Consider the following 24009-nt stretch of genomic DNA (forward strand, 5'->3'; position numbering starts at 1 on the left):
TATTTTCATTGAATCAATATTCACATGTGTTGAAAGTGAATGAATTTAGGGGAGCTAAATGAAATGTGCATTACTACCTCTTACTTATGCCCTTAGTACTACTGAAGTCAATGGGCCTGATTCTTAGTGTAAGTCAGGAGTAACTACACAAGTCAGTCAACTTGCAGAAATGTGTAATACCTATGTAAATGAGAAGAGAATTAGGCCCAATCAGTGTGTTCACATGACTAATGGTTAGCTGGATCTGGACCTTTGTGATGAGCAAAAATACATATCCTTGAAATTTTACAAAAGCAAAAGTTTTCAAAAGCCCTGAAGTGACTTAGGAGCACAGATACCATTTTCAAAAACACCTAAGTCCCACTGACTTTCAATCAGGATCCTAAACCAGTTACTTTTGAAAATTATATCCCAAATCTTTGCACTCATGGGAGAAACAGTGTAAGAATGATAGTGTAATAGCTATAGCTGATGCAGACTCTGTATTCCATTGCTTAGAATGAGGAGGTTCATTGTGTACTTTGAACAATGATGGATTGTAGTGTACCTTTTTGTGTGCTGAGGTTAATTGCATTGCACATTTTTAAAATTTGTACTACCAAAAAAGGTCAACACCACCTCCACTTTGCACTGCACAATTTCCTTAGTTTCATGGATTTGTGTTTATTTTGCAATATTCACTTATTTTGTATAGATTGCAGCCACTTTGTATGAGAATTGCAACTACAGTTAAGGGTGTTAATATCTAATACGTTTTCTATAAGGGGACTATATCTTGCATTGCAAGAACCATGTGATCTAATAGGTCTTTTTCATTCTTAAGTACTGTGATGCAGTCTAAAGGGAAAGGTGACAGTCTACATTAATATGGTCACTACTCTTACAAAATTGTGAAATATTGTATACAGTATGCCTTGTGAGGTGTCATTGGAAAAGTTGTAATCTGCTAAATATTATCATCTTGTTACAATGTGTATGATGTTGTGTGTGGAGTTATGAAATTTTGCTCTGAGTTTGTAACTCAAACAAGTTTTGGGTCTGAGAAACACCCACAGGCTAGCTCTTTAGAAATAACAAAGCAGGTGTAAACAAGGACATCTGCATGTCAGCCCTTAAGACCCCTCAGACAGCATGTAGGCAAAGGTGCAAGCTAGAATCCGCAATTCAGATGATGGACAGATGGCAGAGTAATATGTCATGAACTGCCTGACCTGTAACACAGCCAGGATTTTTTCCAGCCAAAAGGGTCAAGGTATAAAAAGAGGAAACAAAGGCCTCTGGCTACCTCCTTCCTACCCCATCTCTGAACTGTTAATTCTGAGAAGGGAAGTTTTAAACAAAAGGACTGAAGTCCCCAAAGCTCCTTGGCAACCCAGAGAGACATATAGAAAACTAGATTTTAACATTCCTGCTAACATTTTGGACCACATACTCTGATACAACTGAAATGTGTTCTACCTGCCTTAACCTTTTCATAACACTCATTTCTTTTCTTAGTTAATAAATCTTTAGATAGTTTACTAAAGGATTGTCTACAACGTTGTTTTTGGTGTAAGGTCCTTAGCATCCATTGACTTGGGTGAGCAACTAGCACCTTGGGGCTGGAAGAACCTAATGTGTGGTGATTTTTATTTTAATAACCTTTCATCACAGAAGTCCAGTTTGTCCGAGTGGTAATATGGGCTGCTGGAGGGTCGAAAGGGACTGCTTGTGGCTCCATATTAAGCTAGTATAGTGATCCGGGAGCACACATTTGTTGCTAGTTTGGTTAAATCCTATTACAGAATAAAACTCTAGTGTGGGAGCGTCTGCCCAGTTTTTGTCAGTCTAACCTGAAATTGGCCTTCTCAGCTGTGATCCACACCAGGTACAATAATAGGGTTGCCAGGTGTCTCATTTTCAACTAGAATGTCTGGTTGAAAAGGGACCCTGGCGGCTCCAGTCAGCACCGCTGACCGGGTGGTTAAAAGTCCAGTTGGCGGGGCTGGCAGGCTCCCTACCTGGCTCTGCACGGCTCCCGGAAGCCTTGATATGTCCCTCAGGCTCCTAGGTGGAGGAACGGCCAGGAGGGCTCTGCGCACACTGACCCCGCCCTATGCGCCAACTCCGCAGCTCCCATTGGCCAGGAACTGCAGCTAATGGGAGCTGCAGGGGAGGCAGTGCACATCGCGCAGTGCCTCCTAGCTGCCCCTATGCCTAGGGAGATGTTGCCACTTCCAGGGAGCCCCCCGAGGTAAGCACTGCCCAGAGCCTGCTCCCCGCACTCCCTCCCATATCCCAACCCCCTGCCCCAGCCCTGAGCCCTCTCCAGCACCCAAACTCCCTCCCAGAGCCCACTCCCCACACCATCTCCCACACCCAACCCCTTGCCCAGCCCAGAGCCCCCTCCTGCACCTTGAACCCCTCATTTCTCACCCCTAGCCCAGAACTCCTACCCCTCCCACATCTCAACCCCCTGCCTCAGCCCAGAACCCCCTCCCACACTCCAAAGCCCTTGGCTCTACCCCTCAGCCTGAAGCCCCCTCCTGCATCCCAAATCCCTCATCCCCAGTGCCACCCCAGAGCCCGCACTCCAATTCCCTGCCCCAGCCCAGAGCCCCTTCCCGCACCCTAAACCCCTCATTTCTGGGCCCACCCCGAAGCCCGCACCCCCAGTGAAAATGGCTGGGCTCACCTTCTCCTGCATCCCAACCCCTTCCCAGCCCAGTGAAAATGAGTGAATGAGAGAAAACAGGGCTTTGGAGCTGTGTTCCGGCTTCACTCCAGCTCCAGGCAAAAACCTGCAGCTCCACTGCTCCGGAGCTGCTCTGCACTCCAGCTCCGGGCTCCGCTCCAAAGCCCTGGGGGAGAGCAAGCGACGGGGGGGGGGAGGCACTGAGCAGGGGGCAGGGCCTCAGAGAAAAGGCGGGGCAGGGGCGAGGCAAGGGTGTTTGGTTTTGTGAGATTAGAAAGTTGGCAACCGTATACGGTGACAACTACCATTAGCTTTTGGTTCATCATCACAAAATGAACAAAAATTTACCCCTCTTTCCGACTGTCATTCTGCATTCTATTACCTTGCCCGGGATGGGTTTATGGAGCCCAAGCACAGCAGGCAACTCTGTGGGTGAAATTCATCAGAGTGGAAAGGGCCTGTACCCAGACCTATCCTGCATTTTGTGCAAATCTCTTTGAAGTCAATGGGACTTTTGTGCCTGGAATGGGCTGCAGCACCAGAGTCATCAAGTTTCAGGCCAGAAGGGGCCACCAGAACAACTAGCCTGTAGTCAGACCTCCTTATATCACAGGCCACCAACTCCACCCAGCAACTGCACACTGGACCCAACAACTGAAATGAGACCAAAGTATTACAGACCACAGAAGACTGGAGTTATGTGCCACAGACAGAGAATCAATCAGAGGGACCAAGGTGCACCAGTGCCTGAGGCAGGGAAAAGAATCAGTGAGATATACCCAAATAATCCTGGCAAGTGACCTGCACCCATGCACTGGAGATGAAACTGAAAAATTCCCAAAGGTCACTGCCAATCTGACCTAGGGGGAAATTCCTTCCTGACCCCGCATATGGTGATCAATTAAATCCTGGACATGTGAGCAAGAACCAGCCAGCCAACCGCCTGAGAGAGAGAGAATGCTCAGTGCTACCTCTGGACCTCCCCATCCAATGTCCCATCTCCAGCTGTGGCCATCTTTCATGTTTCAGAGGAAAGAGATACAAAACAAAAAGCCAAGAAGGTATTGAGGAAGGTGGGAACCCCTCCCTCACCCCTAAAGGTGGCCAGATGTAACCCTCAGGAGCTTTTAGGAACATAAAACTAGGCTCTGAGTAATTCAAATTCCTAGCATCAAGGGTGGGATTTTCATCAACGCCTAAGCGTCAATGACTTTGAAAGCATGAAAGCTGTGGCAAACAACATATCACGGTTAAAGAAGTCCCACAGTCTGCTCATTTCTGGATACCATATTAGCTAAACCATGATGAACCTTACACATTGCAATGACAGATGAATATTTTTTCCATGCAAAGAAGAACACCTAAGTCATTACTGCCCATCTCAAGCTTTGCTTGAATTCATCTTTGTTTATTCCAAAGAATACCCTCATCCAATATTAAAACCACTCCTACTAAACAACTCCTTGAAAGTCCCATTGTTTTTCCTCATTATCTTAACTGCCTCCTTCAACTGCATTTTATTTTAAATAAATTGCGAGCTGTGATTAACTTTTTTCTGACAAGTGTTGCCTTGATACCATATTCCTTGCACAGCTGGTTAGATCACAGAGATGTATGTGGTTACACAGAGATACACTAATAGACTAGATCTGCATACAGAATTTTAATGCTAAATCAAATGGGTACCACCAATTAGAGCAGTGACTCGTGTTTCAACATATTACAGGAAAAATAAATGGAATGCATTAAAGGTTCTGCTCAGGCTAGCATGTCTGAATCTAGAGATCAAAGCAAACCTTTTATTTAAGACTAGGCTTAGCTTATTGATACTATCCTGGAATGAATCATGTGAACATTTACTACATTGTATATCCTTAATCTAAAGGAAAAAAAAGTCCCTTTGATTTCAGTAGGATTCTGTATGGAAGTAAGGATATCTACAGTAGCAGCTGATTGCAGGATTAAGCCCCAAATTTGTGGGAAGATAGGAACAGACCAATGGTCTAGTTCAGTGGTTTTCAAACTTTTTTTCTGGTGACCCAGTTGAAGAAAATTGTTGATGCCCACGACCCAACGGAGTGGGGAGGAGGGGCTCGGGGTGTGGGAGAGGCTCAGGGCTGGGGGGGACGGGTCAGGGCTCTGGGCTGGGGCCGGGGATGAGGGGTTTGGGGTGCAGGAAGGGGCTCTGGGGTTTGGGGGGGGGGCTCAGGGCTGGGGCAGTGGCACAGAGGGAGTGCTAAGGCAGCTTCCAGCCTGTCCTGGCCCCGGAAGTGGCCAGCAGCAAGTCCAGTTCCTAGGCAGGGGTGCGCAAGCAGCTCTGCATGGCTCTTGCCTGCAGGCACCGCTCCCCTCCCAGCTCCCATTGGCCAGAAATTGGCAAAGCCAGTGCTCGAGGCAGGGGCAGTGCGTGGAGCCCCGAGCCACCCCCCCACCTAGGAGCCAGACCTGCTGCTGGCCACTTCTGGGGCGCAGCGCAGTGTCAGAATAGGTAGGGACTAGCCTGCCTTAACTGAGCAGCATTGCTGATGGGACTCTTAACAGCCTGGTCAGTGATGCTGACCAGAGCCGTCACAACCCAGTGCCTTACATTCCGTGACCCAGTACTGGGTCGTGACCCACAGTTTGAAAACCACTGTCTAGTTAGTCTGCTAGGTTGCCTCCGGTAGCCTGATGTTCCAGAGGAAGGCATACAACTCCCAAAACACACCTGGTCATGGAATCATAGAAGATTAGGGTTGGAAGAGACCTCAGGAGGTCATTTAGTCCAACCCCCTGCTCAAAGCAGGATCAACACCAACTAAATCATCCCAGCCAGGGCTTTGTCAATCCGGGCCTTAAAAACCTCTAAGGATGGAGATTCCACCACCACCTGAGGAAACCCATTCCAGTGCTTCACCACACTCCTAGTGAAATAGTGTTTCCTAATATCCAACCTAGACCTCCCCCACTGCAACTTGAGATCATTGCTTCTTGTTCTGTCATCTACCGCCACTGAGACCAGCTTAGCTCCACCCTCTTTGGAACCCACTTTCAGGTAGTTGAAGGCTGCTAGCAAATCCCCCCTCAGTCTTCTCTTCTGCAGACTAAATAACCCCAGTTCCCTCAGCCTCTCCTTGTATGTCATGTGCCCCAGCCCCCAAATCATTTTCGTTGCCCTCTGCTGGACTCTCTCCAATTTATCCATATCCCTTCTGTAGTAAGGGGACCAAAACTGGATGCAATACTCCAATTGTGGCCTCACCAGTGTTGAATAGAGGGCAATAATCACTTGCCTCAATCTGCTGGGAATGCTCCTACTACTACAGCCCAATATGCCGCTGACCGTCTTGGCAACAAGGGCACACTGATGACTCATATCCAGCTTCTCGTCCACTGTAATCCCCAGGTCCTTTTCTGCAGAATTTCTGCTTAGCCAGTCGGTCCCCAGCCTGTAGCGGTGCATGGGAGTCTTCCTTCCTAAGTGCAGGACTCTGCACTTGTCCTTGTTGAACCTCATCAGATTTCTTTTGGCCCAATCCTCCAATTTGTCTACGTCACTCTGGACCCTATCCCTACCCTCCAGCATATTTACCTCTCCCCCCCAGCTTAGTGTCATCTGCAAACTTGCTGAGAGTATAATTAATCCCATCATCCAGATCATTAATAAAGACGTTGAACAAAACCGACCCCAGGACCAACCCCTGGGGCACTCGGCTTGATACCGGCTGCCAACTAGACATCAAGCTGTTGATCACTACCTATTGAGCCGGACAATCTAGCCAGGTTTTTATCCATCTTATAGTTCATTCATCCAATCCATACTACTTTAGTATAGAAGTCATTATTGGTCAGTATAAAACAGTCATTTAAATTACTAGAGTCAAGAGGAACAGCACAAAAGTCTCATAGCAGAGGACTAAGCTTGTCAATATACACTATTTAACTTTTGTAAAGCAACCACAGACAATACAGAGGAGGAGGAGGAAATTCATTTAACAGCTGGCAAGCTTCTGAATATTTTCAGCCAGGGAAATTTAGAAAATAAATTTTTGTACTTTTAGTATCTATGCACAGGCTCCGGAGTCCAGTGAGCTGGGACTTTTGGGGGCAGGGACAAGAGGAGAGGAGAGTGCCATAACTTTAGAGACACTATGTCATGTTGTGCAGATTGGACAGGAGGAAGTCATTAAAAAGGTATCAAAAGACAAATGAAATCAAACTACTGTTTGGTTTGCTGATTGACACTATGTATTGAACAGATGTGATCATATCTGGAACTGACCATGATGATATAAAAATTCTTCCTAGTTGGAAATTATAACTGACTCATAACATCCATAGGTATAAGGAATTTGAACAGTTCCTTCCAAGATGATTTATCATGCACTTGTTAACATCAAAATTTCTCTGTCTTCATTTTGGCCTGTTACCTTAACAAATCTACTCATATGACTGAGATTCTAACATCTTTGCACCTGGTAGAAAAGTTATCTGATGGTCCTCGTGCCATCACATCTAATTGTCAATATTCCTGATGATGAGAGGATCTCTTACAACCATTGCCTTTATTATATAGCAAACTGGGTTCCGTTCTATTGTAAAGATTAAACTTGGTGGGTGAGGAATCCACCTCCCCCCTCCTTCCACTAGAAAGTGGGTTTTTAAGGACAATTGTCTGTCTGTGTTCTTTCTGTCCACTGTGACACTGGCTTCCATAACTGAAGGAAGGATGCCATTTCTGAGGTAAGGTTTCTCTGGGGTACGTTAATTGAAACAATGATAGATTTAAAAATACATTCTTTCTCTGTCTTTCTCATCCTCCCCTTTAGTGTCCCATGCTTCAAGGAAGTGTATTTGCATTCCCGGAGGCAGAATGTGGAAGCACAGTTCAATGGACAGAGCTCAGGACTGGAAACCTGCCATTCCTTGAGTTCTAATCCTTGTTCTACCACTGACTTGCTGTGTGGTCTTGGACTAGTCACCTATTCTTCAACTGCACCCTAAGGACCAGAAATCCCCAGGTTTGCTACAGGTTCTCTGTGATGCTCCAGTTTCCTTTCAAGAGCTTTGGGATGTATTATGTTCATGTAGTTAGATTAGTAACTGCAAGAGCCCTGAAGGCAACTTCCTGCACATGGAAGGCTGCTGATCTGCACCCTTATAATTTGCATCACAATAGTGCCTAGAGGCCCCAACCGATATTGGGCCCCATTATATAGGTAAGTAACAGCTAGCAAGAGAATCTCTGCTCCAAAGAGCTTACAATTTAAACCGACAAAGTTAGACCATATTGCAATTTTCCTGCAACATATATTCTGCCACAGGCTGCCTCCAAAAAGGGTTAGGTGATGGAGTGGCAGCAGGTTAGTGCAGTGCTCACTGGTAGGCTTTTTAAGTTGCAAAGGAGGAGATCTGACACTCACTCTTTCACTCAGAACAAACTCTTTTTTTATATTGACTCACCCTATTTCCATCTCAATCTTTTCTCCCTCTCTCACACGCGCGCACACACACACAGCTTCTCACTGCTCTGCCAACTTTTTATACCATTTTTCACTACAATCACTCAGTTCCCCCGCAATCAGTCTCATCAAGGATTGGCTTCCGTTCCTACATTTACAGCTCTTAATCAGTCACTCCAATTTTATGTACTCAGCAGTGGTAACATGTTTTCATAATTCTCATTCCAAAATAGCTAGTCAGAAAGAAACTTGAAAAATAAAATGCTTACTCACTGGATTTCCACTCAGACAAACTCCTTTTTAGCATGGAGTCACCCTGTGTATGTTTTTGTTGCTGGCCTCTCAACTTTAGAAGTAATTGCAAATGATACTTAGAGTGTATGCAGCATACACAGTTAAAAAAATAAAGTGGTCAATTTCAACCATTAAGACATTAAGCTTTGATGTACTTACAGGTAGTCAAGCATTATTTAGATATTCAAGAGTAGAGTGTACAATAACATCTAGCATGCAGGCAAAAAGCTTCTGGTACTTTCATTAAGGAAATGGTCTTAGCTTTCTATAGTGAATTCTTTTAACAGGACAACTGGGAATATGCAGCCTAGTTATCAACATATTTATAGAATCCCTGGAGGGCTAAACTCCCCCATTTAAAAAATAATTGGACTCAATGGTGGAAAAAGGACCCTAAGGGAGAATGTATTTCAGTTCAGAAGTTGTTTCTTTAGTCCTCTAGGGATTTACTGAAATACTGCCAACCTACTGTTTCCTGGCTCCCAGCATTGTCCCGTCATTCACAAAAAGGGCAAGCAGAGATGGACTTTGGTATGTCTCTCTCCCTTCGCTGCCTCTCGGTAAATACTTAGATCCTCTTGCTTAATGGGGGTCTGGTGACTGTCACCGACAATAGTTGTCCTGAAATGAAATACTTCTTCAAAGCAGTGCCAGGCTCCATTACATCCTCAGTCACGTTCTCAAGCCATAGCAAGGCACAAGTAGGATACACAGGTCTGACGTATTTTCTGACACTGTAACCTCCAAATCTTTTTCAGAGTCACTGCTTCCCAGGATAGGGTCATCCCCATTTGGGGAAGCTCACCCCTAGCCTCGGCCCCGCCCCTTCCCTGCTGGGCCCCTGAGCTCCCCACCATGGCTGGAGGAGCCCTGCCCCAGCCAGCTCAAGTCCCGGCTGCCCCGTCCTAGCCCTGGGCTGGATGGGCAGCCCCAACCCCAGAGTGCTGGGCGGCCCCAGCACTGGCCCAAGCCATGCCGAGTCCCAGGCAGGTGGAAGGCCCACCCTAGCCCCAGCCCCCACCCGCTTTAAGCGAGAGGCTGATAAGGGTGGCAAGAAGAGCAGGGACACCATGGGGAAGAACAGGATGCAGGAGAGGGCCTTGGCATGGAGCATGGTCAGGGCTATGCCTGGCTGTTTGGGGAGGCTTAGCCTCCCCTGGCCTGTGATACTGGCTGCCCATGGGTCTCCTATCCTGTAAATTTGGCCTACATTCTTTATTCCTAGATGTTAAAGTTAAAAATTACCTAGACAAATAGATGTCTTCAAGTCAGCAGGGCCTAATGAAATACATCCTAAAATACTCAAGTAGCTAACTGAGGAGATACCTGAACCATTAACGATTATCTTCAAATACTCATGGGAGAGAAGCCAGAGAACTGAAGAGGGCAAATACAGTGCCAATCTATAAAAAAGGAATAAGGACAACCTGGGGAATTACAGACCAGGTCAACTTAACTTCAGTACTCAAAGATAATGGAGCAAATAATCAAGCAATCCATTTGCAAATACCTAGAAGATAATAAGGTGGTAAGCCACAGTCAGAATGGATTTGTCAAAAACAAAATCATGCCAAACCATCCTAATAGCTTTTCTGAACAGGTTAATACACCTTGTGGATAAGGGGAAAGCAGTAGATGTGATATACCCTGACTTTAGTAAGACTTTTGATACTGTCTCACATGACTTTCTCATACACAATTTAGGGAAAAATTATGACTAGATGGAGCTCCTGTAGGGTGCATGTATAAACGGTTGGAAAATCATTCCCAGAGAGAAGTTATCAGTGGTCCATAATCAATCTGGAATTGAGTAGAGGCCTGCAGGGATCAGTTCTGGGTCTAGGTCTGTTCAATATCTTCATGAATGATTTAGATAAATGGCACAGAGAGCACACTGATAAAGTTTGCAGATGATGCTAAGCTGGGAGGGGTTGCTAGTGCTTTGGAGGATAGGACTAAAATTCAAAATGATCTGTACAAACTGGAGAAATGATCTGAAGTAAATAGGATGAAATTCAATAAGGACAAATGCAAAGTACTCCACTTAGGAAGGAACAGTCAGTTGCACACATACAAAATGGGAAATGACTGCCTAGGAAAGAGTACTGCGGAAATGGAAATAGGGTTATAGTGGATCACAAGCTAAATAAGTCAATAGTATAACACAGTTGCAAAAAAGCGATCATCATTCCGGGACATATCAGCAGGAGTGTTGTAAATAATTATTTTGTTCTACACCCCACTGATAGGGCTTCTACTGGAGTATCATGTCCAGTTCTCGGTGCCACATTTTCAGGAAAGATGTGGATAAATTGGATAAAGTCCAAAGAAGCGCAACAAAAATGATTAAAGGTCTAGAAAACATGAACTATGAGGGAAGACTGAAAAAATTGGGATTGTTAGTCTGGAGAAGAGAAGACTGAAGGGGGACATGGTAACAGTTTTCAAGTACATAAAAGGTGGTTACAGAGAGGATGGTGAAACATTGTTCTCATTAACCTCTGAGGATAGGACAAGAAGCAATGGACTTAAATTGCAGCAAGGGAAGTTTAGATTGTACATTAGGAAAATCTCCCCAACTGTAAGAGCAGTTAAGCAGTGGAACAAATTTCTTAGAAAGGCTGTGGAATCTACATCACTGGAGGTTTTTGAGAACAGGTTAGACCAGTGGTTCCCAAACTTGTTCCGCCACTTGTGCAGGGAAAGTCCCTGGCGGGCCGGGCCAGTTTGTGTACCTGCCACGTCCACAGGTTCGGCTGATTACAGCTCCCAGTGGCCACGGTTCACTACTCCAGGCCAATGGGGGCTGTGGGAAGCTGCACGGGCCGAGGGACGTACTGGCTGCCACTTCCAGCAGCTCCCATTGGCCTGAAGCAGCGAAGCCACTGGGAGCCGCGATCGTCCGAACCTGCGGACGTGGCAGGTAAATAAACCGGCCCGCCCCGCCAGGGGCTTTCCCTGCACAAGCGGCGAACAAGTTTGGGAAGCACTGTGTTAGACAAATACCTGTCAGGAATGGTCTAGTTATTAGTTAGTCCTGCCTTGAGTGCAGGAAATTGGACTAGATGCAGGGCTGGCTCCAGGCAGCAGCGTAGCAAGCTGGTGCTTGGGGCGGCACATGGGGCGGCACACGGAAGGGGGCGGCACGTCCAGCTCTTCGGCGGCGGGTCCCTCACTCCCTCTCGGGGAAAGGACCGGCCGCCAAATTGCTGCCGAAGAAGCAGCGGTGGTAGAGTCACGATCACGGCTTTTTTTTTTTGGCTGCTTGGGGCGGCAAAAACCCTGGAGCCGGCCCTGACTAGATGACCTATTGAGGTCCCTTCCAGTCCTGCCCATCTATGATTCTATGTACACATTTACATTTATCCATATTAAAATGTGTATTGTTTGCTTGCACTCAGCTTACCAAGCAATCCAGCCCACTCCTAATCAGTGACCTGTCCTCTTGATTATTTCTCACTCCCCTAATTTTTGTATCATCTGCAAACTTCATCAGTGACGATTTTATATTTTCTTCCAGGTCCTTGATAAAGATGTTAAACAGTATAGGGCCAAGAAGTGATCCCTGTGGGACCCCGTTGGAAACAGACCCGCTTGATGATTCCCACTTCACAATTACAGTTTGAGACCCAGAAGTTAGCCAGCTTCTAATCTATTTAATGTATGCCATGTTAATTTCACATTGTTCTAGTTTTTTAACCAAAATATCATGCGAGACCAAGTCAGACACCTCACAGAAGTCACAATCAAGTTAGTTTGGCAGAATCTGTTTTCCATAAACCCATGTTGATTAATTACATTACTCTCCTTTAATCAGTCAAGTCCCATATCAGACATTCCATTATCTTGCCTGGGATTGAAGTCAGACCGCCAGGACTATACATTACCCTTTTTAAATACTGGCAGAACATGAACTTTCTTCCAGTCTTCTGGAACTTCCCCAGTATTCCAAGACTTATTGAATAATCAACACTAATGGCCCAGTAAGCTCACCAGCGAGGTCTTTTAAAACTCTGGGATGCAAGTTATCTGGACCTGCTGATTTTAAAATGTCTAACTTTAGTAGCTGCTGTTGAACAGCCTCCTGAAATACTAATGATAACACTCTTACCATTTCATTATCATCAGCCATGACTACCTCATCTGTTATCCCCTCAAATTCAGAATATTTATGCAATACTTTGAGCTTTTCTACATTATTATTTATAATCCTACCATTTCCATCTAGTAGTGGACCAATACCATTGTTAGGATTCTTTTTGCTCTTAATATACTTTAAAAAAAATATCTCCTTATTGTCCTTAACTCTAAAGGCTATAGATTTCTCCTCCTGTCACTTTCTTCCGTTATCAGTTTTCTTCAATTCCTTGCTTCTGATTTATATTTATTACTGTCAACTTCCCTTTTCTTCTATTTATTATCCATATATTTTAATTTTTTTTATAACTATTTTCACTTCCCCGCTAAACCAGGTCATTTTTTTAACAATATGGCTGTCTTCCTTGATTGTGGCTTTTTGTGTTCTTAAACAATTCCCAATTATCATTCACATTTTTCTGATTACATTCTTTCTCCCAGTTGACTTGGCTCATAATTGTTTTCAGCTTTGTGAAACTGACTCCTTTAAGGCACCTAATATATGGACTTTATTCTGTTTGTACATTATAAATATGATCCAGTCACAATCACTTGTACCTAAGCTACTATTAATTTTTAGTTCTGTGATCAGTTCTCCTCTTTATTAGTCTAAGTTACAGCTGCCTGCAAGAGCTGCCCTGCGGCTGCATGCAATAGTACCAGGAATCTCCCCATCCATGCCTGCTGCAGACCTGCCCCCAAACTCCCCTACAGGGGATGATTAATGAAATGTGTATTTGAGATACACCGCACACTTAATTTACCTAAAAAGTGTGTGGGTGCATGCGTGCAAGAGAGACAGATTGGGGGGGGAGTGTCTTTAGGTCTGTCCCAATTCCTACTGCAGAAGCAAAGTTCAGTTACTTGTTTCAAGGTTACCTTTGTAAGGAAGAGGGCTAGAAACTTCCTTTTTAAACAAAGTTAATAAATAAAAGCAAGCAAGCTGAGATTCTCCTTTGTATTTATAGCTCTCCAAATAGGGTGCAAGTGCTACAGCTATGGGTTTCATGAGGCCAACTGCTGAGGCAATTTTTTTAAAAAAGGCAATATAAACACATACAGCCCTCCTGACAGCAGGTTTCCCCTTCTTTGACAACTTCGTTAGTCTCTTGTAATTATTTGTGTAGGAGGAAGTGTTGCAATGTTTTCTATGAAATTTTACAAAAGACACCACTGAGTGTAGAAACCCTTCCACCTCTTCCCAGTCAACCCACCACCCCCAGACAGATTTCAGTTTAGAACTTGTACAGATAAATGAAAGCATGATGGGAGATTATTTCAAAGGAAAGCCCTTTTTGGGTGCTTCAGCACAGAATGGTTAATTTCACCAAATGTGGGCTCCACATTAAGAACCCTATTCTACATTCTTTACTCAGGCGAATGTCCTTTAACTCCAGTTAACTGGCCAAGGACAGCAGGATTAGGCCTTAACACAAATGTGGAACTGACTAATTGGCATGTTGAATCAACTCATTAGATACTGCATGCTGTGCTAGTACATTAACAAAGCAGGTGCTCCTTATGAGGGAACAAGATAAACTTCTCTGGGAATTAGGCTTCTAACTCCTATTTATGTCACTGAAAAGTGCCCCACACTTGTTAAAGACAAGTAGATTTTCCATGAAGGACTGCAAACTGAAGTTAGAGAAATTCAGATTAGAAACAATGCTCAAATTTCTAACACAGAGTAGTTAACCATTGGAATGATTTACAGTAGAACCTCAATTACAAACACCTCGCGAATGGAGGTTGTTCATGACTCTGAACAAAACGTTATGGTGGTTCTTTCAAAAGTCTACAACTGAACATTGACTTAATACTGCTTTGAATCTGTGTGTTCGTGTGCACGTGTCCTGAGTGCATACTTCTGGTTCCAAATGAGGTATGTGGTTGACCGGTCAGTTTGTAACTCTGATGTTTGTAACTCCGAGGTTCTATTGTACCAATGGATGTGGTGGATTCTCCTTCACCAGAAGCCTTTAAATTAAGATGGTCTATCTTTCTAAAAGATGATCTAGTGTCAATCAAAAGTCATGGGCTTGATACTGGAAATTACTAGTTGAAATTCCATCGCTTGTGTTATGAGGGTCAGATAGGAGATCATAATGGCCCCTTCTGGCCTAAAATACCAACATTTCAGCACAGCATATGAAGATTTAACTGAATGTTTGATATGAAAATTAAAGTGCATCACATTCCTTAATACTTTTTTTCAGTGCATTACAGATTACCCAGATCTGAATTTAGGGGCCCAAATACAACTCTCCTTCAAAATCAACCACAAGGGGCCAGATCCTCAGCAGGCACAAATCAGCATAGCTCCTTTAATGAGGATCTTTCCCAAATCTTTGCGAACCTTGTAGCATGCATTCTTTTTGAGAAGAGCAAACAAACCTGAACTTATATTTCCTTTCTCTGTTAAAGCTCAATGCTGCTTGTTTAGATGCATCAGGGGAAAAAAAAATCTTTATCAGATCTGACAGTCTGGTTAAGTAGTAGTCTCACACAGCAAAGTACCATATTAGTTATTTTCTCTTCTCTTAGTTCAAGGAATGGCATATAAAATGTGACTGTCCGTGGCAGGGAAAAAATAACAAGGAAGATATCCACTGGTAAGCATAAAATTCATGAGCCAGCAACCATTTAGGGTTTTACTGTAGCACCAGAGCATCCAGGCCAAAAATATCATCAGCACCCATGTTATACTTTTTGGGGAAATCAGCAGTGCTTGAGTTTTGAGCTTATACCTTCGAGGGTAGCATTAAGCCAGGGGTCTCAAACTCAAGTGACCACGAGGGCCTCATGAGGGCTAGTTCATTGGCCCAAGGGCCGCATCACTGATACCCCTCCCTCGCTGTCCCCAGCCCTTCCATGAGGCCCCGCCTCTTCCAACCCCTTCCCTGTCCCCATTCCAACCCCTTTCCTGAACTCCCCACCCCAACTCCGCCCCCTCCCTGCCCCCAGAGGGTGCATGAGGGGTGTGGCGGGGGCTCAGGGCAGGAGCTGAGGTGCAGCAGGGGGTTGGGGTGCAGGCAAGGGGCTCAGGGTGCTGCAGGGGTGTGGGGTGCAGCAGGGGGCTCAGGGCGGGGGTTGGGGTGCAGCAGGGGGTTCGGGTTCAGGCAGGGGGCTCAGGGCAGGGGATTGGGGTGCAGAAGGGGTGTGATGCCAGCCGCTTCAGGAAGCAGCACAGGGTTTGAGAAGGGCAATCCCGTGGGTGTAGTTTGCCCACCCCTCACCTGGAGGTAGGTTGGGGGTGGGGTGGGCGCGGGCCGCTTGGTGGGCCACAGGAAAAAGCCCTGTGGGCCGCCTGTTTGAGACCCCTGCATTAAGCTATGACGACCCAAAATGGCTTTGTTCTGCTAAGCATAAGAAATGGCATCTCCCCAATCCTAGTGCCTTCCTATCATAATTCTTGTTCAGAACCCTGATACTACCCCCTGACAAGACAGCCTCGAAGGGCAGTATGTCATGTGATAGAATTTTCTTCTTAAAGCCTCTATTGATTTGTTACTATCCTCCCTTCTTCACACAGACACACATTAAACCTTATTTATGATATCACCCAGGATGACTTAGCCTTTGTACTCTTAAAAATATCAAATCAAAGACACTCCCTTAGCCCTGAGCTGCTATTTGTTTGATTTCCTTTCATGAATAGCAACAGTCCTTACTAATGTTTGTACTATGGAGAGAAATTTCCCTGAAAATACATTGCTTCTGATTATATGGTTTCCTCACAAAACTTCCTTTCTTGCCAATTACTGGATCTATTGTTGCAAAGGGACATTTTGCATCCATGGATTATGCATCCCATTTTACCTCTATTACAGACAGTACAGTCCTTTTCTAATCCAGGGCTCTCTTGGATGTATATTTTTAGCTTCACTATGGACTTTATTGAATTAGGCCTCTTTCCTTTTCTACCACTGTAACATATTCTATTAAATCTTTAAATGACCTTAAGGATATAACTCACATTGCTCCATAGTACAATACAGTACCAATATTATGCTGTGGACTACAGTACAGTGGGCACTTAGACGAGCTGGATATTTGATTGCCACAGTAACTTTAAACTAACATATTTTACATTCTGAATAAAAGGAATATGGCAAATACTCTTATAAACTGACCTCTATGGTATTTTTTTTTAAGCACAATGCACAATTTCAAATAGATAAATGAAATTATTTTTTTAAATAAAGCTAGATTAAATGTATTCACATTTTTGGTAGAACCACATGTTCTCTAATTGACTTTCAGTGGAGCAGCTGCAGGTGCTCTAGAACCTCTGAAAATTATGCTTGGTGTTCTGGTGGGCTTAAATTAAATCTGAGATTTACACACCCACTTAATATGGATAGTAGTTTTATTTTATTTTTTTTTGAAGCTAGTTCAAATCCCTTGTAAAAAAGATGAGGGTTGCAGAGTTCAGGATGACAACTGGCCAATAATGAACCCAAGCAGAAGCTGTTAAGTTTTCACATTTTTATCCGTTAGATTGCCTACCATCTTTTTTATCTAGGTTGTATGGATGGATTAAATAAGGTTGTATGAAAAGCCAGTCAAAGAGAGATTTGATCCATTAAAAGTGGATTTTCCATGACTCTTAGTGTATCTTCACACTGCAATTGAGGCAGGTGATTGTAGCATGTGTTGACGTATCCAAGACAGCTTTAACCTAGTTAGCTCCTGTACTGATAGCAGTGAAGCCCCAACAGAACGGGCTTCCTAAAGGTGCAAGCCCACTAGGGACCCTGAGTGATTACTTGGGTGGGTCCTTCACCGCTATTATTACATGAGCTTGCTAGGTTAACACTATCTTGGGTATGTCTGCATGTGCTGACATCACACACCCCAACTGCAGTGAAAAGATACCATTTATGTCGCTGTAAGAAAGCCACTGCAGTCTGAAATTCATCTCCAGGAGATTTTTAAAGGTAAGATTTTTAGATTGTTTGTATAAGCTTCAAACTTCTGCAAGGAAGCCTTCGATGCACAGAATAAGGATTCCTGCAGCACCTTAATGTGCGTACTGAGTCTGACCACTGGTGTATCAGTGCCTGGGGATAGGTTGGCCTAGAGATGCCACTGAGAGTTCTCTATTACTAGGAAGAGACATACGCTAGATTTCTATGTGCATTTTCTCAGTCACTGAGCCAGTAAGGGCAAATCCAAGTAGTTCACTTGATCCTTGTGAAAGGAAATCGGGAGATCAAGTAGGGAACATGTTATAGATAGAGTCCTACCAATTCACATCCATTTTGGTAAATTTCACTATCATAGGATTTAAAAATGTTTACATTCCATGATTTCAGATATTTAAATCTGAAATATCATGGTGTTGTAACTGTGGGGGTCCCGATTCTAAAGGAGGTTTGAGGGGATGGTCACAAAGATGGTGTAGGGCAGTGCTTCTCAAAGCCGGTCCATCGCTTGTTCAGGGAAAGCCCCTGGTGGTCCGGGATGGTTTGTTTACCTGTCGCGTCCGCAGGTTCGGCTGATCGTGGCTCCCAGTGGCCGCTTCAGGCCAACGAGGGCTGCAGGAAGGGCGGCCAGCACATCCCTTCCCACAGCCCCCATTGGCCTGGAGTGGCAAACCGTGGACAGTGGGAGCCACGATCGGCCGAACCTGCGGACGCGGCAGGTAAACAAACCGGCCCGGCCCACCAGGGGCTTTCCCTGAGCAAGCAGCGGCCCGACTTTGAGAAGCACTGCTGTAGGGGGAGATGCGATATTGCTTCCCTTACTTCTGCACTGCTGCTGGCAGCGGTGCTGCCTTCAGAGCTGGACCTCTAGATAGCAGCCATGGAGCTTCCTGCAGCCAGGGGAGGTTCCTGGAGGTGGGTCTGACTGGCCCTAGGAGCAGCCGGTGCTGGGAAGAAGGAAGTCTTATCCCTCCCCAGCACAGCTGGGACTAGCAGCTGAAGCCTGGCACAAGGTAGAAGCCTTTGGCCGGGACATCCCCACTCTTGCCCCTCTTTAGGGGCTAAAGGGGCCTAGGGCTGGCTGTGACAGCACCCTGGGTGGTTGCTCACATCGCCCATCCTTAAAGCCAGCCCTGCCCCCTGCAAAAAGTGATGACCCCCACCCCCCAGACCATGCCACCCTCACATCTGTGCTACTGCTGGTGGTGGCGCTGCCTTCAGAGCTGGGTGCACAGCCAGTAGCTGCCATACTATACTCTCCAGCCAGGGTCATCTCAGTTAGAAGGAAGGTCACTGCAACATTTGGGCTCCATGTGAATGAGTGGGAATGGATTAAATCAGACCCTGACATGTACATGGAAAATAATTCTGCTTTCTCTATACCTAGAAATTAAGTGCCTTAGGAAAAGAGTAAAGAAGTAATCCTAGATACTTCATGCCTGATTCCCCACTCTCTTGCACTTTGTGGCATCATTTACACCTTTGCAAAGTGGGAGTAAAAAACTCACACTCATGCGAGGACGCTGATTTGTTAATGTTTTACAATTAGTTTAGTAAATAGCTACACCAGATGCAAGGCAGCAGAGAACCAGGCCTTCTGTATTCACTCTAAGCTGCTGTAAATAAGCTTAAAGGGATTTCTCATTGATCTGGATTACTGCCATCAAGCTGAGACTGATGGATGGCTGAAAGCATACCACTGACATTCTGCTGTCTAGTGCCCGAGATCAGAGCATCTAGTGCTGCTGGGCCTTACAGTATGCACCTACTGTTTACACAGCCACCCGGTTTGAAAGCACTGCAGATCAGGAACCCTTTCCAGGAGGCCTGCATTCAGCTCCCCCATGGAAAGGCAAAGAGGATCATCAGTATTTGATTTTTTAGCTGTGCCTGTAGAATAAGGCTAACAAGCTCATTCAAAGATTTGACAAGTCATGTTTCAAGATTGGCATGGCATCATCAGGTGCTATACAGAGATTTCCTAACCCATCAGAGGATGTCATCCTCCGATGTTCTTTACTTGGCACAGTAAATCAGATGTCATAAAATGGTACCATGTTCTCCTGCTATATGACATTTCATCAGCAACATCTCTTGCACAACATTTTAATGTTCCGAATCTCATGTGACCTCATTAGTCACTGTAAATTGTCCTTCCTAACAGTATGTACAGGGGTAGAAATTGTAAAACCGGGACCCTATATGTATGTTGCAGAAGGAAGAGGATTAAGACAAGGGTAAGTCAATAGGCAGACTGCTGGCCAAATCCTGAAGAGCAGTTGCTTTTGAACAGACCCCCCCAATTTTTTTTATTTACTTATCTTTATTATTTTCTCTGGAATCTGGACCTTGATTATACCTTGACCAAGACATGTAGACCTTGCCTAAAAAAACTGACTACCCTGGGTTAAGGCAACCATGGAACATCATATGACAGGATCTTTGCCACAAAGTACTCATCTGCAACCTGCTTTTACCAGGACTAGAAGACAATGGGCAAAAGGTCTATTGCAAGTGGCGTGCCATGGATATGTGAAGGACAGCAGCGGAGTAATGCATACAATATGAAAAGGAAATCTTGAGTACAAACAAAAAACAAACCAAACCATTTGATGACTACTCAATGGGAACAAGTGATAGGTGACTTGTGCTACTTAATTGTCCATAATTGAGGTGTGGGTAGTGGTGAAAATAGATTGAAACAGATAGGGGAACGCTCACTGCACATTGAAAGGGGGAAGACATGGGGAGCACTGCTTAGCCAAGCCAGGAAGGAGTGAATGAACTCCTCTCTGCTTTTATTTCAGCCTCTGGACATGGAGAAATCATGACAACAGAGCACAGGAATTATCAAATTGGATCAGACTTGAAGACCATCTAGCCCAGTGTCCAGTCTCTGACAATGGCTGGAATCAGATGTTTCAGAGGAAGGTGCAGGAACAGCAGACAAATGAGGGATAATCTGCCTCTATATTAGGTCTCATCCAGATCTCTAATAGTTAGAGATTGGCTTAAGCCCTGAAGCATGAGGTTTAATATCCCTTCCAAACTTTTCATCATCATTAATTATAACTCTGGATATTTTTGATAGCCATATAAATATCCAATTACTTTTGAGCCTGAAGGCCCAGGATTTGACAAAGAATGGAAGAAAAAAATGCATCAAACTACAAAAGATCTCATGAGACATTTCTCAAACAATATTCTGTGAACATAAGAGTAGCTTTGATGCTATTTCAACTAGCCCATTAAAATAAAAACCACCTTGTAAAATAGTAATATGTTGAGAAAGCGAGTGACAGAGAAATAATAGGTAGGATTGTAAACAGGGCCGGCGCTTCCATTAGGCAACCCTAGGCAGTCGCCTAGGGAGCCAGGATTCAGGAGGTGGCATTTTGTGCGCTCCCCCTGGGGCGCACGGGAGCTTCTGGTTCCGCTCCCGCTCCCGTCGCACCACAGAAGGACCTTCTGCCGACGTGCCGCGGAAAACAGCAGCAGGCAATTGATCAGCTCAATGAATGTCCCACGTGCCCCGTGGGGAGTGCTCAAAATGCCGCCCCCTGAATTCTGCCTAGGGTGCCAGAAGCCCTGGCGCCGCTCCTGACTGTAAAATAAGTCAAGCAGTGAGTTGCATCGCTTGGTGTACATTCTCTGTGCCCCAAGGAATACAAGGAAAACAATCATAATTCCATTTTGAAAAACAGGAGTACAAGAAAAGATTCACAAAATGTAAAAGGACTGACTTTTGCCAATGTACACTAGCTGAAGAGCTGGTCAATAATGTGTAATAAGCAGTCAAGTACAAAGAGCATTCCATTCAATTAATCTTAGCACTCAGCTGACTGAGTTTGCTCAGGTTTCTGAAAACATGTAGTTCACACTGGGCATGTTCATGGCTTACCATGAACCTCAGCATTACCTCAGTTGCTTCCTGCTAAAATTACATCAACATATCATTTGCATAGTCAGAAATATACATTTCCAGGGGTGCTAGAACAATTTGTACAGTGTGTGTGTGGAGGGGAAGGGGGGTGGAGGTGCTGAGAGCCATTGGAACCGAACTGTAAACCCTGTATATGATGGAAACCACTTCAAGTCAGGGGGTGCTGATGCACCCCCAGCATCTATATACATGTAATTTGATGCCTATCCTTAAGCTCCCACCACATCAATTTTAGCTCCTTAAGTCCTATGTCCACTGTTAACATATAAACTAGTAAATATATTTTAAACACTTTTCAAAGCACACTTTCACTTACAAACAAAATAAAAATAATCCACAGGTTTCTCTCTTCTCTACACTACACACACAACTCGTCTCAGCAGGAGTATGTCAGGGCTGTGATATGATGCTGCCTGGGCTTGGAAACCAACACAAGTCTCTGCAAATATAATTTCAACTGCAACTTGGGGGATCTTTTTTTGGTAGGATTGCTTTTGCTGAAACAAATTTTTTTTATTGTTTGTTTATTCTTTTCGTGTTTTTTCCTTTCCTTTTAGATCACTAGATCACAATAGCAGATCAGCAGAGAGCACACAGCCAAAACAGAGCTTGGGCTTTCCCATCAGCTCTCCAAGGCAAGGCAGGGTTAGCAGGGGTCAGGTTCACAGTCACTGGCAGGGATCTGCACACCCAGTCTGTTGTTTTGCCCCTTGCCTGTTGCAAGTTTGCTGTGCTTGGTTGTTTTCTGTTGTTCTGTGTTCTTTACTATGACCTTGTACTTAACAATTAAGTTATCTTTATTAACATCAGATTGTGCTGTAAGCTGCAGCCTGCTGCTTCTGCTGTTCCCAGCACCCTTGCAGTCCTAACCCTCCCAAACCAAAATGATGGATGACCTTTGCCTTTCCAGACAGTGAGCTCACTTCCAGTTAGCTCAGTTCTGCTCTCTGCTGTTCTTCTTCAGCTGTTTCACACATGCTTGGTTCACACTGCAGCTGAACATGTCAGGGGTGCTCAAAATCCACAAAAACCCACCCAAGTAAACAAAAAAGCCACACTAGACTGACAGAGGTTGAGTTCAGCATTACAGAAGACAATTCTTCCATTAGCCTTGGGGAACCTCTTGGACTCTGGGGCTACCTATGCCCTCTGACTGTGCTGAGCATTTTAAATATAGACAGACTGGAGAATGTCTGTCATAGTTATTTTTTTTCCTGTTTGCCTTTCTTCCAGGTAGTGTACAGTAAATCAGGGATTTGCTTCATTTTGAGTAACTTTAGGTTTTGTGAAAAATAAAGCCCTTGTTGGTCTGCCCATAAACATTTGCACTGTAGAAGCCAATCACATTATTTGTAGACTTCTAAAATCTAACACGTCCAGATACTAAGCTGTATTGTCAAGTTTAGCTTTCTCTGCAAAGATTTTTCACTGCTAGAATAACTCTTAGGGTAGGTCCATACTTACCTGCCGGGTTGATGGGTGGCGTTCGACTTCTCGGAGTTCGAACTATCGCGTCTAATCTAGACGCGATAGTTCGAACTCCGGATGCGCTCCCGTCGACTCCGGAACTCCACCACCGCGAACGGCGGTGGTGGAGTCGACGGGGGAGCCGCGGACTTTGATCCCGCGGCGTCAGGACGGGTAAGTCAGTCGAACTAAGGTAGTTCGACTTCAGCTACGCTATTCACGTAGCTGAAGTCGCGTACCTTAGTTCGACCTCCCCTCCCCCCCCCACTGTAGACCAGGCCTTAGACATTCCATTATGTTCTGTGCATAGACAGGAGTGGAACTAGGCCTCTGGTCTTGCCTTTGCATGAAGGGCCTCACTCTGAAAACCTTTACTCATCCAACTACAGTATTCTTGTGAAAGTAGTCTCACTGGCTTCGAGAATGAGAGCTTCCTGCATAGCTCTTGTGCTTATTGTATGGTTAACATCTGTATTTAACACTGGTCTCTTTTACAGAGTTGCCGGGAATAAAGCTTAGTAAAATAGGATCTAAAACTGTAAATGTTGTAATAAGCACAGCAGCAGTCAAATCATACAGCAATCCCATAGTGTGTTAAAGCGACTTTGAGACTCTCTCAGATTTCCTCTGGTTTTACAAAAGTGAGTTTGAGAGGGAAGCATTGGCAAGATCCTTCTGACCCTAATAAGCCTGGTTAATGAAAATGAGCTTGCCGAACAAATTATGGGGAAATCAATGGGATTGCTTGTGTGAGTAAGGATTTGCAGTATCAGTTATATCTGCAGTAACTATTTCCTCAACATACTAAAAAAGCTGTATGGATTAAGCATCACAGCTGTGAATATTTACACAGCAGCAAGATAGCTGATGCCTGTTTCTGAGAATTTCAGTGGTGAATCTATTTTAAGTTAGGGTTTGTTTTGCAAACAAGTTTCTCTACTATCTAGTGAGTACACTTAAAGAGTTAAACTACAGTGTCAACTTTTGATCTCACGTTGGTTTAAATACAGAGTAGCTCCATGGAGTCACCCTCCTCCAGACTTACTAGTGTAAGTGAGATCAGAATTTGCTCCCCTGGCTATTAGAGAAATTTTCTGAATGTTTATTAAGTGGTATGCAAATGAA

At 44.6% G+C, this 24009-nt stretch overlaps 1 protein-coding gene across 3 annotated transcripts in view; it reads right to left on the reverse strand.

Annotated features, from left to right (window-relative positions):
• PLCXD3 (phosphatidylinositol specific phospholipase C X domain containing 3) overlaps positions 1-24009 on the reverse strand; it is a 126457-nt gene that overhangs the window by 47875 nt on the left and 54573 nt on the right. The window contains exon 1 of one of the 3 annotated variants that reach the window (XM_039545405.1): positions 8879-8947. The exons of the other annotated variants lie outside the window; for them this stretch is intronic. Within the exon in view, the coding sequence (XP_039401339.1) occupies positions 8879-8909 (31 nt within the window). The 5' untranslated portion in view covers positions 8910-8947. Of the gene's footprint in view, positions 1-8878; positions 8948-24009 lie in introns of those variants that run through there. 3 annotated transcript variants of the gene reach the window in all.

The sequence above is a fragment of the Mauremys reevesii genome, linkage group 6, assembly GCF_016161935.1.
Source record: "Mauremys reevesii isolate NIE-2019 linkage group 6, ASM1616193v1, whole genome shotgun sequence".
In the NCBI taxonomy this organism is placed as follows: Eukaryota; Metazoa; Chordata; order Testudines; family Geoemydidae; genus Mauremys; species Mauremys reevesii.